Genomic DNA, 18,461 nt, shown 5'->3' with positions numbered 1-18,461 from the left:
GGAAAGGACTGAATTCTCTCCCTCACTGTGGACTTGTCATGCCTCCACAGAACATGGACAGTCAGAGAAGGGGCAGAAGGGCCCTTTTAAATGAATGAACCAGGTGAGGTTCACTAGAGTTGGATCCTGTATTCTAAAGGTGACTTCCACTCTTGAGATAGAAGAGAGATGCTTTCAGAGCAGTGGGCCAATGGATCTGATCAATGAGAAGCAACCTTAACAAAACTCCAGGATTCTCATATTTGGGATACTGTTGTTTATTAGGGGAATCAATTTGGCAATGTAAAATTGATTTCTTAAAAAAAAAAAAACAGCCTTCATTATGGGAGATGAGCACATTTGAAAGCCTAGCATGCTGCCAGAGAAAGGTTTCTGTAACCCATGAAATGTAACTGTCTGAAATGACCTTGGGGATCAACAATTCCTTGTCTTTTAAAAAAACTCTGCTTAAATAGGTTGGTTCTAGTAGTAATCTACTTTTTGTTATCCATCATGTTACCAGGTTTATTGGAGTTTTAGCTAATGTAACCTGTAGAGCTGTGCCTATCACTTACATTGGTTGCTTGTCTCCCTAGCTGGTCAGAATAACCAGTGGAATTTTATTTATAAGAAAAAAAAATCTGCTGGGCACGGTGACTCATGCCTGTAACCGTGGCAGTTTGGGAGGCTGAAGCAGGTAGATCACTTGGGGTCAGGAGTTCAAGACCAGCCTGACCAACATGGTGAAACCCCATCTGTACTAAAAATACAAAAATTAGCCAGGGTGATGGTATATGCCTATAATCCCAGCTACTTGGGAGGCTGAGGCAGGAGAATCGCTTGAACCCAGGAGGTGGAGGTTGCAGTGAGCTGAGATCACACCACCGCACTCCAGCCTGGGCAACAGAGCGAGACTCTGTCTCAAAAAGAAAAAAAAAAAAAAAAAGAGAATGCCAGACTCTACTGAATTCACATACCATGGAGAAGAGAACCCAGGAATCTGTTTTTAGGCAAAGTCTTGCTGATAATTCTCCTGATCAGCAAGGTTTCTTAGCCATGAATTGAATTTGAGGCAATTGCTTTTCTCCACACTCACCAGCTCACCGTGAGTCTTCTTTCTGCCTAAAAATACAGTGAAAATATTTTATTTCTGCTTTGACACCTTTAGCATGTATTGCAAGATGAGCTTTTTTTCATTTTTATATGAAAAACTATTATGTTCTTTTGAATAAAAAATAAGCTTTCAAATGCATATGCTGTTTTTTCCAAGACCACACAAGTGCTTAATTGCCTTGGTTATATCCAATTATCATAGACTCAAACTGCAGTAAAAATATAAGATAGGGTAGGCATCGCTGTGAAGATACTATTCACATAAAGCCAATGGTAAGTTACTCATTAGAAGTAAGTTGAGTGATTTCAGGATTGCCCTTAGTCCTTCAGGTCTCTAGGGGACCCTTGTACAAATTGCTGATTCAGAAAATCATTACTTTGGTGGTTCAAGTGGTACTTTAGTGGCCTTAAAGAGTTATTTGACACACCTCCCCAAACAGCTAAGTTATCCCCATGATTATGTTGATTAATTGCACACTCTGTGGAATTAGTGTTTTTTCAATGAAAGATTTTCCTGTGTTCGGAAAATCAAGCATAAAACTCATGTGCTTTAATTTGATAATGTGTGCACTTCTCCTAAGCAGGATGCCAAGTGAGGGGCTGATTTTGGCTGTTGTTGTCTGGGCCATGTGAAATCATCTAGGACAATGATTTTATTCTGCACTGAAAAGGTAGTTTTTGATGGACTGGAGGATGTTCGCTCAAAATGCTTATCGATTCGGACATTTTCATCCATCAAGGAACTTGAGAACTCTTTGACTTTATGAATTGAGTTTAAATTATTTGGGGAGAGGATTACAGTAGTGAGAAGGCAATGGTTGTTGCTATAGTAGGCAGTGATAATAATACATCTAGAAAACTCCAAACAGAGGTGTCGTATTGTGGGAAAGTCTTGATACTGGAACTGGAGGTCTGTGTGCTAACTTCGCCACTTCATATCTGTGCAGCCTTTTTAACTATATGAGCTGGTTACCCTTAATTTTAGTTACTTCATCTGTAAAAACATGGACTAAAATGTCCATTTAATGAGTTTTAGGGTGTGTTGTCTTAAATAATGTAAGTTAAATTTGCATGTGAGATAGTGCATTACAAATATAAGTGCTTTATGAAGAATTGAATATAGAATCTGAAATTCTTCACTTAGCAGAGCCCTAAAGTGAAGACTTTTGGTGGCACCTTAAGATACAACCTGGAATTTCAGTACTCATACTGTGTTAAAGGCAGCACAGTACCTAGATAAATTAAGGTGAATCAGTGAATCAGTGATGAAATGCAGCCAAAACTCACAATTTCCAGTGGGATCTGACAGTTTCCAGAGCTATAGGCCATTACTGAGTATTCTGTTTTTAGGACTAAAAGAACATCAGTGAAAGAGAGGGTTAATGCCAGTCTTTTCCAGAAAAAAATAGTTTACTGCCCATTTTTCATTATCACTTGATACATACAAGCTATGTGCCTGGTTAGTTACCTTTTCCCCTATTTGTCTTTATAGGATTTCCTAGGTTGTTGGATGACTAGTTTATTTGCTGTAATGGAATTGTAATTCTTTTAGCACAAATTTATTTTACATTTAGATTTTTAAATGACTGTGGATGAAGGCAGAGTTGTCCCTGTATCGTAAGATTCTGTAGGAGAGAACCAGTGCTCTTCTCTGAAATTTTTGAAATCGAAGAATAATGTCACCTTCTGCTTTTTTGTAAACCCAGAGTCTCACCTCCAAACTGGGATCAGGAGTAAAGTTGACTAGCTAGTCAGAACAATGAAGCTACACCTGCATGGCCACAGATTACCGTAAGAAATATAAGCCAATAGAAACCAGCAAATTAGTTAAAATGTTTTCATATCAATTTACATAAAATAAAAATTTAATTTTTGAACCTACATAATTTATCTGATAGAAAACTACAAATATATAGTAACCTGATATATTCTTAGTGTTAAGTTTTAAATAATAGTAGTTCTTAAAGGCCATCAGCTCTTGTATTAATAGACACAAAAATAATGAGGACAGGCATGTATGCTCAAGTCAGTTTAGGAAACATTGTATAAAACTAAACTGAAAGCCAAGTACAGTGTCTCATGCCTGTGATCCCAGCTCCTCTGGAGACCAGTGCAGAAGAATCCTTGAGCCCAGGAGTTTGAGAGAACTTTGGGCAACATAGTGAGACCCCATCTCCTTAAAAAAAAAGAAAACCCTGAATTAAATGTCTCAACTGCAGTACTTCTCAGAGCCTTTAACATGCTAGATACAATGTAAATCTGTTCGGGGGTGGGGAATAGCTTGTAACAGTTCGTAGATTCTTTTAATTAGTCTCCCTTTGGTTTTTGGAGCCTATTGTGGGACCACTATTCTGTAGATGATGCTGAGTGATGCTGGGTTGTCCTGTATTATAATTATATTTTTACTTTTACTCTTCTGTACATCTTAATAGAAAGACATAGTCTTCACATAGAGAAGGTGTAGAAGTGCAGTTTTCTGCCATGTTTTTGTTAATTAGTTGCTTTGCGTTAATGTGTGGAGATGGTGGCAGTTTGTTGTAAGACGTCACAGAATCCATGTGTATCATTTGTGCAGCTATAAAGTACCTAGAGACCTTTTAGGAATAAAACACCATGTAAATGTAAATTATCATCGCCTATAAGACACTTTCATTAATTTCATATCAAATTCATGAGTGTTTTGAGCTGTGGGATTTGAGAGTCTTCAGTGTCGGGCCTCTAGTTTATTTATACTTTTTTTTTTTCCCCCCCTCAGAGTTTAAACACCAGCAGCATAGCATAGTGCTAAGAGCACAGTCTGGGCAAACAAACTGCCAGGGTTTGAATCCTCGCTCTGTCACTTGTACCTGTGTGGCTGTGGGCGATTTTCTAGATCTCAGTTTCCTCATCTGCAAAATGGTGTTTGTATTACCTGCCTTATGGGGTTGTTGTGCAGATTGAATGAATCATTTTATGTAGAGCTTTGAGCAGTGGTTAATACATGGTAAGGACACAGCTATTCTTATTTGGATAGGGAAGGAAAAGGCAGGCGTGGAAATGATGAAGGACTGTGAATAATAACCTCATGTGTATGTTCAGAACTACTAAAAATTTCAGTCATTGTTTAATGAACTAGTCCTTTCTACATATATATAAAGAAATTCATAGGGTAATCAGAGATGGGAGAGTCTGAGGATGGGGACAGAAATTTATTCTGAGTCAAACATGTTTATGATGAGTTCCCTAGTCCGATGCCAGGGAACAAAAGGCTCATTCTTTAGTTCCCAGAATGAGGATTAACAGTGAAACAGCCTTGCCTGGTATTGTCGTGCAGCATCAGATAATTTTTCATCAAGGCTTTTCATGGGATGATATATTCTCCCATATAGATGCATCTATTTCAGTAGTGGGTGAAACACCTGTCATTTATGTATAATTTTAAAAGTGGCATTTTACAAATGAAAGGATACACAACCAAACATGACCCTGTTATTCTCCTACTGGTCAACCACAAGAGGGATCGTCTCTGTTAGAGCTTATCTCTAGAAATCATTGTATTGATAAGTTGCTAGTCTGTCTCTAGCTCTTTCTAGGTGGCTTAGGAAGTGTCATGTGTATCCAGGGGCGGTAATCTACCAAAGGTGATCCTTCTTAGAAGTATCCCTATGAGTGGAATGGATTTATGAGATCATTTTTTTCCCTTCATGTAATATTTTCATTGTCACCCCATCCCCTTACAATAGGATACCATGGATATATTGGAAAAAAAATTGGAAGTCAAATGGCTGATAATACAAGAATATAAAAATATTCATTTTGAAAATCTGTAGACATTTGTTAACCATATCACCCTCAAATAAAAAGCAAATTTTCCTGCTCCTTCTTGGGACAGCAAGATAAAAAGATTGTTGAATAGATCAGCAAAACACTGACTTTAAAAAAAAAAAAAAAGATTGGAAGTTGCTTGCCTTTCCTGCTCATATTAGTTTTTCCCGGGCAGGGGAAGCAAGTGAATCCTTTATTGATTGTCATTTGGTGCCATTTTTAATAATCAAATTTAAATATAGGCTTTAGCAGCCGACGGGTTCGATTTGGACAGAACACATGTTGACTTCCTGAACTGTTTGCTCACTGGAGAAGCCGACTTGTTCTGTAGACGGGGCTGCATGTTGATCTCCTTTGTCTCCAGAAGGATTGATTGACGGATGTTGTGTCTGCTCATTTACAGCATTTTCCTTGTTTAATTTTAAAAATTGTGACATAGTATTACATGTTCCCTTGTATACATCATTTTTACAGAAGAAAGTTGTTTAGCCAATATGTCGACTTAGTTTATGAAATCCTCTCTATAGCTTTCATTCAGCCCTTCGTGTACTCCATTAGGTCATATTCATTTCATGCACGGCAAATCGTCACCAGCAGCAAAATTTAACATTTGGTCCTTTTAGGTATAAAAATGAATCAAATGCCTGACAAAATTTGTTTCTGGTATATATTTCAGAATCTTCCCCCTCCCCCCCCACCCCCGCCAACCCCATCTTTATGGGCATACAACAAATGTTACTAACGGGTACTTTTAGTTTTAAAAATATGGATAACAGTACTCCACGCAGTAAAAGACTTGAGCGATTAATGCTACCCTTATGCCTCTTTTGAGTAGTTTTAGCCATGGGGCTTGGCACTGCCACCATTGTCTTTGTGCCAAAAAATATCCGCAGCGGCTGTCGCATTCTAGTACCGGAGGGTTGTCTCGAAAATTCCACAGTGAACGCGCCGGGTTTGTTCATCACTGCTATCTCTTTTAAATATTGGAAAAACAGAATCTTCAGCTCTTTCAAAGCCCCGTTGTGGTTGTGGGGATGGGGGGAGGCGGGTGGTGAAGAATGGAGAAAGGAGGAAAGAGGCTGTCCGCGCCAGCCAGTGGTATAAGTGACAAAAATCCATGCCTGACATAGAGTAAACACAGATATTTAGGAGCTTTTGTGTTCATGAGCACAGATAGTTACTTAAGGATCCTACTCAAACGTGTTATCAGCGCTCTTGAAAATTTTGTTATCTGAAACAAATGTTCCAAGTGAATTTTAAGCAGAAAATCAACATCAAGACCACAGCTAATTTTTAATGGATAATTTACACAAAAGATAGTTTCTTTTCTAGAAACCGAGGTGCCCTTTTAAAATGGCTGCTTTTTATCTTTTAAAAAAAATGATAGGAATCGCGATTTTATGTTTGAGAAGATGCTTGGGCTTTATCCACAGTGCCTGATTATTTTGCTCCAAAACAGGGGTTTTGGCTCTGAGGGCAGATTTATAGTTGAATTTGGGAACAAAAAGATGTAATAAAGTTAAAGGCTTACACTATCAGAATGAAATGTGTTCGCTCATGATCTCTGGACCGATCTATTTGATGGTAAAAGTGGATGCTACAGATGAAATCTTTACAAGGAGTATAATCCTTAAAAAAAAAAAAAAAAAAAAAGTCCACCTCCCAGCCTCCTGCTGGCTGTGCTGCCTCTTTGGTACCTCGCAGACTTCGACAGAGCCCTGGACGGGTGCCCATTGATGTCATGGAAACACTCAAATTACTGAGAATGATTCATGTCTATGCTGGTCTCTTATCCTCCCCCACACAAACAGGAGTAGATTTTTAACCCTGACAACTTGTAATTTGCAGTGGGTTTATTTTTGTATCTGGATAAATATTTTTTAACAAGCAAAATTAAGATTAAGCAGTCTGTATCTGATATGATAGTAAAGAATGCTGGGTTCCATGTAGCCAAGAGTACTTTGGGGACTCTGTAGCGTGAATTCATATTCTTCTCCTCCTCTTTCCCTCCTCCCTCTTTCTTTTCCTACCCCTTGCTCTTTGCATTCCACTCTTCCTCTCTTTTTCTCCTACTTATTCTCTCTCTCTCCTTTTAAAATCCTGCCCTTTTATCTTTAAAATAATAGAAGGAGTAGCCCAACTTATATCTATAAGTGAGGCAAATCCTGGCAGAAAAATTCTTCCTTCCAGTTCTGTGTGTTGGAGTCGAGTTGGGAAATAATGCTGAGTAGTGAAATTCTACAGGGGATAGCTTCAGGAATTCCTTCTAGAGAAAAAAAAAAATAGATGTTTTTTTCTTCCTTAAACTGTATTTTACAATTTAGATTTTTAGAAATGACCAAAACAGGACACTAGATGTTCAGTTTCTTAGGAAGTCAGAGCAGATTCTACTTTATCTATCTTTCTTTCTGCCTGCCTTCTTACCTGCCCAGCTTCCTGCCTGCGTATCTACCTGTTAAACAAGTGAATATTACGTCAAAGTAAGTGATGTAATGGTGGTATTGAAGCATTCTTAGATGCAAAAGCTTAAGGAAGGACACACGTCCTTTGATAGCTCATGAAGGTCGAGCCTTCTCTGTTAGTAACATTTAGAGAGAGAAGTTAAAGGGTGTAAGTAGCTTAAATTTGACGTACACAGATGAGTAAATATGTCTTTGTGACCATTCCCACTGCTGATACAAGTATAAATGTATCTTTTCTTCAATGTAAAATCCTCATACAATGGAAGTTATTCTGTTTCATCTTCTACGACTGACAATCTGTGCGATGGTGTCTTGTTTCACTGAAATTGAAACTGATATGGGCATTGATTTTATACTTTGCGCGGAACGCTAGACCAGAAATGGGGCCGAGGTGTTTTCCCAACTTTAAGATTCATGAAAATCAGTAGAAAAGTTAATACTGGGAAACAGGGGGTTAATTTTAAGACTTAGGTTTGGCTTTCTTTGAAAACTGCTATCCATTTTCTATATATAATGACTTGGATACAGGGTACCCTTTTGACCAGATAGAAAATTTATGGATATAAATGTATTAAAGATACATTCTTTGTGTGGTGTCAGGAAGGCATACTCTAATAACATTGCTATTGCCATTGACCTAAAAGATAAAAAGGCTACTGTTACTTTTAGCATTCCTGTTGAGTTGAGAGGGGAAAACTTGGGGGTTGTAAACTTCAGAAGGAAATCTATTCAGCCTTTCAAAAAACAAGTTTAGAGTTTTCCCATTGGATAAAAGAATAGTGTAGTCCTATGTATCACATACGGTTACTGTAAAGCTCCAGTCTTGATGAAAGAAGTATCCTTTAAACTTGAATGGGGTGGGGTCTTAGGCACCTGCACCTATCTGCCTCTTTTAGCTCCTTTTAATGTTCTGGTATGGACAGATTTCTACAATTATTCTCCACATGTCGCTGTCTGGACTCTGCTGCTTAGATCTCTTGTAATGTGATTTCATTATCTTCCCTAATGATTATTGGGGTTAAACTTTAAAAAGAAACAAATGAACACCCTTGATTTTATTCTTAGATGTGGCCAAATGGCATCGAAGGGTCCATAGATCTCTGTAGAGTAGTCTACAGATAAATATCGGGCTGTTAGAATTGGAACCAGACATTCACATTCCACGATCCCTTGTGCTGCTGGGTCTATTGGTGGAATCTGAACTTGGGTTCAGAGTAGGCAATTTTTCAAAAGCCCTGTTTCCCAAATGTAAATTCCATCATCATCTTGATCATGATGGGACTCACTCCTGGGAAAGGGAGTTTTTGAAAACGAGAGAGAGACTCAGAATTTTGAATAGTTTCTTTGCTAAATTCACCATCTGGAGAGCCTTTGATTGATTAGTTTTGGCCTCACCATTAAGTGTCAATATAATCAATGGGAATTACTAGGCTAGGGTCATTACATAGATAATTTGCCTGCTGTGTAAATAAAAATGAAATTGTTTAAATTTTGTGCAAGAGAAAGTGAAAATAAGGAGTTACGATTTGTTTGTTAGAGAAAGTGGAGGCCATTGGAATGACAGTTTTTGGAAGTGTGGAGCAGTTTGGCTAAGAATAGGAATGAAGGATATTTTTTTCCAGTTTATCATAGCCAGAGTGAGGAAGTGTTATTCCCTCTCTTGCTTGCATACATTGCCAGTAGTGCCTACTTTACGTATGTAAACATCGGGGAAGAGCAGTAGATGTCTGTTACCTGGAGGAGATTTTTTTTTTAAGGAAAAACACAATTTACACTTTTTTGTCGTTTCTCTTGGCAGGTAAAACAGAAAGGGGCTCATACTCATCTTATGGGAGAGAATCAAACTTACAGGGTTGCCACCAGGTAAGTGAGAATCTCCGTTGCGGAAGGGTTGAGAAGATTAACCTGGTAAATCAGTTTGTTTGCTAAATTAGATGATGCATTTTAAACTGTGACACCAAAGATGCACTGGCAAGTCAGATGATGGCTCTCTCTTTAAGTAATGAAATAACACAGAGCTTAGAACTAATAAACACCTCATCTTTAGATCGCTGCTGTATCAGAACTACGTTCATGGGCTTGTTTTTATTTTTTAATCCATCAGCCGGTACCAGTGGCACTGTTTGCAAACCAGCAATGTCGGTGAAAGTGGTTCTATCAAAAGAGTTTGTTTGCAATTAAGAACTTAAGAATTTCTTACGCAGGAAATGCTTCACGGAGTCATGTGTCAGACCCTGGGTTTCGGGTGGCTATTGCCCTAAATTATAGTTTTCATAGGGGCTGTATGATGTTGTGTGAAAACAGGGTTGTATTGAGGGATAAAAATGTCTGTGAAAATATGATTTGTTGTCCCTTTTTGTTTCTGAATTGTTTTTGGCTGGAAGTCAAGGCCAGCAGGCTAACAGCAAAGCCGTCTCAAGGGAAGCATGCGTGAGCTAGAAAAATAAGAGTACTTTAATTAAATAATAAAATGCCAGTGTAATACAAAGGTATAGCATGTGTGTGTTTGTGTCTCTGGGCACTCTGCATTTGTATACTTTAAACTCTCCAGAGAGAGGCTATTTCTAAAAATACTATCTGGCTAAAAGTGTAAGCTTTGTTTCAAGACAATTGAGTTTTTATAGATGCTTTCTTTTTCAGTTCAATATCAGTATTAATCATGTATTTAAAATCTTTTTAAAAAATTTATACTTCCTTTTTATTAGTGCATTAGTTTCTTTGGACTCTTGATGGAATTTAATAATTCTCTTCAATATTCAGAGCGCTCTACTGTTTTTATTATTTACCCAAACAAAATGTACTTTTTTTTTTTTTTTATGCTGGAAAGGGGATGCTTACTCTCTTGAACTCTCTCACCCTCTCATGTTCTTGATGGGGGAAGAATCTATTTTGATATTTTTTTTTAAACAGCCCATTTAATATACCCCTGAAAAATGTAAGCAAAGTTTTGTTTTCGTAATTAAATCGAGCCTATGAGGAAAGTTTCCTTTCCATATCAGACATAGGAAGGTACGACTTCTGGTGGGTTGGTGTGTTTGTTTTTTCCCTGTATATATTTGCATTTTTAAAGTTTACTCCCTTGGCCCAGCCACCAATTCAGTCATATTCAGCATCTGAACGATTTGTTGCATTGAGGTGAATAGTGCTTGGTTAAGAGCTCCTGCCGGAGTGCAGTTCATGGCAGTTTGTTTGGAAAGAATTCTGCAGGAAAGAAATTTACAGCCATTCCAGCGCAACGGAAACATCTTTGGAATGTGAGTGCAAATGTTCGGGCTAGATAGCCTGGGCGACAAGCCTCTGAGTGCTGTGTCTCTGGTGTAAAGCTCTCAGTTCCTGCAGAAGAGCGTGTTCCTGTGGGTCTGGTTTCTGAGGGTCAAGGCGGAGGTCATTAGAGTTTTGGGGAGAAGAAAGTTGACAACATCCTTCCTTTCTGCAGATGGTCATGGCAGAGGTCTCTGTTTTCGCTGGGCCCCTTTTTCTGGTCATTGAGAGAATAGGCTTCCTCGCCCCTGTATCCTTTCTTACTAATAGGAATTGGCGTGATTCCTCACAGACACAAAGATTTCCTCTGCTGAGTAAGCGTGAGGCCCCTTAACTTGTGAAAGCATCATCCAGACCGTGTGAGTCTGTCTGTGTATGTGCAGAACACAGACCCTCCTTTCTCCATTTGTGGGGAATACTTCCCTCGGGTGAAACTGAAGTTAATTTTTTTTTTTTTTCCAAACAAGGTGAGAAGTGGAAAGGGGCAGAGGGTGGAAGAGAGGTGGATGGATTGGCATGTGATGGCTGAATTTTTGGGCCTTGGGAGGTTCGTTTTGAGGCATTAATGTCCAGGAAAATTCTTTTGTATATAGCACTATGACTGCATATGCTTTTCTTAAAAGCCTTCATAATGTAGCCGTGGAGTGTGGAGATTCCTTCATTCTTAATTTGTGCTTCGTGGTTGTGAGTCTTGCAAGAGTCTACTATCTCTGTGCTTAGCATGGTCGCAGCAATCTCCATAAACAGTGTGATTACTTAGAGATAAATAAAAGTGAAATTTTGGAAATTTGCTGACAGAGGGAAATAGGGACTGAAGATGAAAAATGTACAGAGTATGAATTTCTGCTTTCTGTGAAATTTGAGGATAGAACAGACCATAGTGTGTCTTCCAGTGAATTAGTTTCTCTTGTGCTGTATTGTTGTTTGAATCCCTGTCTACAACACCAGCTATGCAAACCAAAGAGAAAGGCAAAATCTCAGTATCTTGGGCTTCAAGTCTAAATAGCAGATCACAGCTGAAATGATTCCCCACTGTGTGACAAGGTGAGTGACTCGTGGAGGGGAGGCTTTTGTTTTCTTCTGTTTACTACATGATTGAGATACGGAATAGAAAACCTTTAGATGGTGTGCCCTAAGGAGCTCCAAAAGCTGCTTTATCGTATTATAACAATGTATCCTATGGACTTAAAGGGGGTAAGCAGTGCTATATGGAAACACGCTTCTTCCAGTCCCAATAGCCTTTTGTTTGGTGTAGAGACAGAGTGGTGGTAAGCAACAGGTAGTAAAGGGCTGTCCTGGAGGAATACATTATTATTGCGAGATGTGTATTGTTTCAGAAATATATCAAGTTAAAAAATAGATACATATTTTAGATTTATCTTAAGGATTTAACATTAATACTAATGGACATATGGCACTTTGTAAAATGGATATATTTTAGCAGAAGAACAAAAGCCGGCAGGTTCTTTACTAGTAATTAAGTTGTTTTCATTAGAAATAGTAATGGGATAATATTATTTCATTAATGCATTTCCACGTGAAATTATCAGAAATAAACATGGTGACTTTTTGAGACTTTTAAAATTGTGTAGAAAATGAACCAATAGATAAGCAAAAGTAACCAAATGAACTTTTTTGAGTTCTTACTAAATATGACAAAGCTAATTTACATCAAATTGGGGTGCAGAAATCACACCCAGCTTAACATGTTCTTGCCAAATTGTAACCTCATATTCCTTTTAACTGGCAGAGAAAATAAAATTTATAATGGAAAATCTGACAGAAATGAAAATGAGTGGGAATAAAGTTTTTTGCAAGATAGTCCAACCTTAATACTATAATAGACAATAACTAATACCTAATGGGCATCATTGCAAATGCCAGAAGGGAAAAAATGTCATTTGTTTTTGGCTTCTTTGGCTTCTTTTGCTGCTTTGAATAGAATGGCGACTTGCAAACTTTTAAATTTTGCTGAAATCTATTTTTTTTAACGAGATGATGACATCAAAACAAGTAATTGTTATTAGTTCTCCCCTCAAATGGAAGTTTAGTGTTTATTATCAGGAATTGTTTGTATTTTCTTTCTGGGGTATAGCCCATGTCTAAAGCCATGGTTTCATTATTAGTATTTGTGTGTGTGTGTGTGTGTGCGTGTGTGTGTGAGAGAGAGAGAGAGAGAGAGAGAGAGAGAGAGAGAGAGAAAGCTGCCTATCTGAGACCAATCAAATTAGAATCTTGTGAGCTGGGCCTGTGCTTTTCTGACAACTCCCCAGGTTATTCTAATGTGCAGCTAGGTTTTATCATTTCCTAGAATGTTCTATAGAAATATACTCTGATTAATGACTTGTGTTCAACATATGGCATTACTACTGACCTTGAAAATGCTTTTAGGCTCTTTGCATTAATTTGATTATCCAAGGCATGGAAATACATTGCATATGAACTTCATTTAAAAGGTGGTGAAAATTAGTGATATAGTGAAAATCTTGAAATCTTTATGTAGAATTCCACAACTGAGTGTCCCAGGCCATATCTTGTTTTCTCTAGTGAAGTCCAAGCCTTTAGCCTCATCCAAATTCTTTTTCTTCCTCAGCAAGTAATCAAATAGGACTTTGCTGTTACAGTTATTTGATGTTTAGATCTTAAAGTGACTAATGGAATATAGGAATTAGACCTGATCTAGGAGACTGTTGTTAATTTCCATAAACTTGGAGACCAGGGAGGAAACGGATTTTCTTTATATGTGACTTAGTTTGCCCATAGGTTGCTCATTTTTGGTTCATCGAAATTAAGCATGTAGTTGATTCCAAAATGAATTTCACATTTTAGCATTGATTTCTTTGTCTTATTATTTTACTTTTTATTCAATAGGTATTACAAACAACTTAATTCTAAAACTTTTGGCTTCTTTTAGTTTTTCTTATCTAAAGTCAAAATAGGATGTAAGCGAAAACGGCACAAAATTATTTTGTTTATTACGAAATTGGCAATTTAGGCCTTATGCAAGCAGAAATACACATCACTTTTTAATTTGCTACGATGCCTAAGTGTTTATTCTGAGTGTTCAGCACATCCCTCGAGGTCTTATGCATCCTTCCTGGGAAGCTCTCCTTTGCAGGGCTTTAGCACCTTTTAAATTTGCCATCATTTTTATGTGTTTGTTGCATGCTGATTTCCACAGGATTCTGTAAACTCCTGGAGGGCAGGGACCATGTCTGCTTTATCTTGCATGTGTACCATGTGCCTAGCAGGGCAAAAATTGCAATGACCTAGTGTTTCTTTCCTCAGCATCACTTTTGGAAGCCATTTTGAGGGAGTAAAGTCTGAATAGCAATGTACACGAACCATATTGTGAGCATCTTTTTCATGCCTACGAAAACCAGAAAACTGCCCTCTCCCAAAAAAAAGTCCTTTGGAAGCTCTTCCTTCTAACATGCTGTGCAGGCTCTGGAAGGACACCAAAGTCATATCGTGGAGAGACACCCACTCTGACTTTTGGGGGGTTGAGTCATCTCACTCACCTGGTGACTTCACCATTCTAGGCCTGTATATCTGGAAAGGCCTGAATGAGGGAATTAGAGATGGTCTGTGGTTCTGGCAGAGGTGTTGTTGGAACCAAAGGTCAGCATCCTGGTCCGAACATTGAAATGTAGCAGTGTGAACAGTAGGACAGGATATTTTAAATTGTGACTGTTTCAGACATCACAGGGCCTGAGTTTGCAGTCTATATGTCGTCGCAGCTGTGTCCCCGAGCGGTATTTTTCGGGCAGCAGCTCATTCATTTTGGGGGATTGCTATGGATATACCCTTCTTTCAAAAGTCAGCCAGTACTTATCAAAGGGGAGAATGGGTCCATTCTTTCATTGCATTGGTTAAGAAATATTCATTGACCCTGTAGTGATGTGTTAGATACTCAGAAGTAAAACAAAGGGATCTTGTATATCTTCCCTTCTATCCCCACCAGCAGCTTCCTGGTTATTAACAGGAAAAATCAAGCTCTCTTTATTTATTTTTATTTTTGACCTTATATAGCATAAATTTTTGAGCATCCAGAACAGTTGAAAAAATAATAAAATGAATGCTGCATACCTATTTAGGTTAAACAGTTGTTTGTATTTGTTATACAGTATTTGTGTGTGTGTATGTATAATATGTATAAGAATACATATTTTTCAGTGAACCAACCTTTTTAAGTTGCATATTTAATAAGAATGCACCCGTAGATTTTTTAGTACGTATCTCTTAAAAATCAGACATTTGCCTAACATACTGTTATTATCCCTAAAGAAATTAACAATAGTTTCTTAATCTCAATCCATATTCAGGTTTCTTCAGTTGTCTTCATGCAAATGTCTTCAGTAGCTTTTTAAAAAAAGGCTACGAAAATGCCATTTACGCATGGCGTTTGGTTTCTATGTCTCTTTATAATTTCTTGTAAACTAGAGCTGTTCCTCTATTTTTATTCTTTTTTAAATTGTATAATTTATTTTTTAGAGATGGGGTATTGCTATATTGCCAAGGCTGGACTCAAACTTCTGGGCTTAAGGGATTTTCCCAAGTAATTTTTTTGTTGGTTTGTTTGAATGGTAGTGACTTTAAAGAGACCAGGCCGACTGTCCTATAAAACATTCACCTTTCTAGAATTAATAGATTTCCTTTCCTTGTGGTGCTGTTTAATTTTGTTCGTCACTTGTTTTGCCTACAAATTTAAAATTAGGTCTGAAGGTTTATGCAGGTTCAGGTTAAACATTTTTGGCTGGAATACTTCATTGAGGGTGCTGTGTGCGTCAAATTACGTTCCAACAGAATGTTGAGCTATGCCGCTGTTGGTAATGCTAACTTGAATCACTTGGCAAAAGTGGTGACCACTGGATTGTTCCATTGTAAAGGAAACTTTCCCTGTCTGCAATTAACAAATAATCTTTGTATTGATACTTTAGAAATGGACAGATACCCCCTTTTCCCAACAACTTTTGACCTAATGGTTTTAGCACACCTTGATGACCCTTGCCTGAATCATTTATTTCAACTGAGGACTTCAAACTGGTGATTCCTTTAAAATTCCGTCATTCCTTCCACATTTATAGCTAGTGTTCTTCTATAAAGAGGCAGTTTCTTTCATCATTCATTTTAACACTGTCAGTTTCATGTTTCATATTTTATATAAGTGTCATAACAATTATTGTTTTTAATATGTTTCCTTACCTGGAGGATGTTGGAATCATTAAAGTATTCTTGAAATCTCTTAAGGTATATTGAGAAGAAAAGTAGTTATGGCTCAGGCTGGTGGTCAGAGAGGCTTTAATTGTAAGAGGAGGGAGGTAATTACAGGCATGTTTCCTTGTAAACTAAAGTTCAGTATTCCTTTGGTGAAATTTGGAACCTTGCAACAACCTCTGTGCCCCTAGCTGTGTTTCTCCGATTCTCATATTGCCACTCTGTAATTGCTCGTAAACATCTCACAAGGTTGATCATCAGTAGCTGACTGGCCGACTCGAGGGGGTTCCTGGTGATGCTCTGTGAAGCTGCGCTATCAAGGATCAGCTAATAATCCCTGCCTCAGTCCTTTCACAATCCAGACATGGTTGATAGTGAATGTCAAAATGAGTGAATTTCTAAAAGATAGTTTGGGCTTAATCTAACTAGTATTAGGTGCCGATATAAATCTCTGAGTTGGTTATTATTATCGTCCCTTAATAATTAAGAAAGGGGTGCTCAGAGAAGTAAAGCAAGTAGACTTCAATTCATTTGTTCAAGTAAGTTTCAGAGCCAGACTCTGAACTCTAAGATGTTTTGTTTTAAAACCAGTGCTTTCCAACTTGGGTTCCCTGCTGCTTAAGCCCATGATGGAGTTTTTAGGCTCAGAAGTCCATATTAGTTCTCATCTAGAAAACCCTGTCTGGTCAATTCCAGGCCCACTGGAGGATCTGGGCCTGGACACAGTGCCTACAACAGAGTAGCTGCACTCAGCTCTGTTCAGGGTTAGCTAGAACTCTGAACAGTCGGTAGGGAAAGGCATAGCGGAGGGCAGATTGCATCGTTCCTGACTGCCCGGCCTTAAGGGGGGGAAAAAAGATTATATGAATAATCTATTCAGTAACATCCTCAGAATTAGCATGTGCAATTTCCTTAAAACCAATGAGGATTTCCTGTGAAAAGGCTGGGGTGGAATATGCCAATTCACATTTTAGCAACAGCATGAACACTTTCTTAAAAATGTATAGATTATGTTTTGGCTTTGCTTTTTGTGCAATGTAGGCAGAGTACGGTTTGCTATTATATAAATTTGGATTCATTATAGATCACATTATTGTTCCAAAACACAAGAGCTACATACAACGAGATTCTGAAACAATACCTTTAGCAGTTTCTTAAATATGACCCAATAATTTTTTGATTATGGCATTTAGCCCTCAAGTAAAATATATGAAACAACAGAATATGTGCTAGGAGCATAGGCAAGTTTTATACAACAGTTCAGGCAGTTAGTGCATAAAAAGCCATTGAAATTGCTTTGAGATGATTTATGAGACACCAAAGAAATGGACTCCTAGTATCCAAATTGAAATTTCACCAGGATCGTGGGATTAACTTCCCCTTTCACCATTAAGGGTTTTTTAAATAGCTTCTAACAATTAGGACTACAGTTCTTCATCTTTATATTTCTGATAGGTGTAAAGACAAAGGGGAAAGTCAGTTAATGACTGAAGAAATAATTGATTTAATGCTGAGGTGTATCTGGTATAATTTAATGTTGAAATATATCTACATATCATGTAGATATCAGTGTCACTCTGTAGTATCCTTCTGTAAGAAAGGCAGTATACTCAAAATTCAACATCAGGACAGTGTTTCAATGTGAAATAACAGAAATATTTCTTTATTGAAGGTCATGCTTGATATTATTTTATTGTTGGGAGCTTTTTACTGAAACTCTTTAAAACTGAACCCTCAAATTAAAATATTGGCAACACTGAAAGATAGCAACAGAAGCCTGTAATCTGAATTGACAGACTTATTAAGGACTTCAGAAAAAAAGACTTTAGAAAAGAAGCATATATTGTTGAGTCTGCTGCCGCGCCTGATAGTGATAACCTGCTTAGAATTGAAGCACCCCATTCTTTGAAAAATTGTTTGCGCACTTTGGATATTGACGTGGGTTTGTTTACGTGTGCTTTCACTAACAGATCATCTGAACTTCCTAAAGCATGGACCTTTCATGTTCAGTGTGTTGTTTTTTAATCTCATAGAAGTAGTTTCATGGGGAGGAGAAAACCGAAACCAGCAAGAATACTTCTTTGCATTTGCCTTAGCACTTCCAATACGCAAATGTTGCTTTTTTCATGGTATGGCACTTACTTCCGTTAGACATTTCTTGTACTTAACAAAGGGCAAAGTCACATTTTGGCGGGAGAGCGACTTTCGCCCGGCACTTCACCAGATCTCGTTGAATAGAATATATTATCATTGTTAACATTCTTAGGTTTCTTAATGAAACCTACATATCTTTTATTTCCATTTTCCTCTCCTTTCAGAAGACATCTTCCAATGAACAATTTCTATGACTTAAATAGCAGATATATGTTATTTTCAAGCTACCTCAAAGCCATATTTTTGTGCATTTGCGACAATAACAATTCCATGCTTCGGAATAATTACGTAGGAGTATCATTGAGGTTTTTAGGCAGTACCCACCCTCTAGAGTTCTATACGTGGGGGTTTCTGTGTGTTGGGGTTTTACTGTGCAGGCACACAGAATGTTCTGAGCTCATTTGTACCGTGATAATGAACAGCAGGGCACTGAATCTTTTCAGTTTTATTGGCATTGTATACAGTAGTTAT

General features: G+C 37.8%; 1 protein-coding gene across 11 annotated transcripts in view; it reads left to right on the top strand.

Annotated features, from left to right (window-relative positions):
• TCF4 (transcription factor 4) overlaps positions 1-18,461 on the top strand; it is a 416,095-nt gene that overhangs the window by 227,614 nt on the left and 170,020 nt on the right. For 7 of the 11 annotated variants that reach the window (XM_025365666.1, XM_025365669.1, XM_025365667.1 and 4 more), the window contains one exon: positions 9,157-9,221. In XM_025365666.1, the coding sequence (XP_025221451.1) occupies positions 9,157-9,221 (65 nt within the window). Of the gene's footprint in view, positions 1-8,678; positions 9,054-9,156; positions 9,222-10,426; positions 10,613-10,982; positions 11,087-18,461 lie in introns of those variants that run through there. The other 4 variants (XM_025365673.1, XM_025365672.1, XM_025365675.1 and 1 more) reach the window with 3 other exon arrangements.

Source organism: Theropithecus gelada, chromosome 18 (genome assembly GCF_003255815.1).
Source record: "Theropithecus gelada isolate Dixy chromosome 18, Tgel_1.0, whole genome shotgun sequence".
NCBI classification, from domain to species: Eukaryota; Metazoa; Chordata; class Mammalia; order Primates; family Cercopithecidae; genus Theropithecus; species Theropithecus gelada.
The sequence above is the reverse complement of the archived record's forward strand: the minus strand, read 5'-3'. Positions and strand labels throughout refer to the sequence as shown.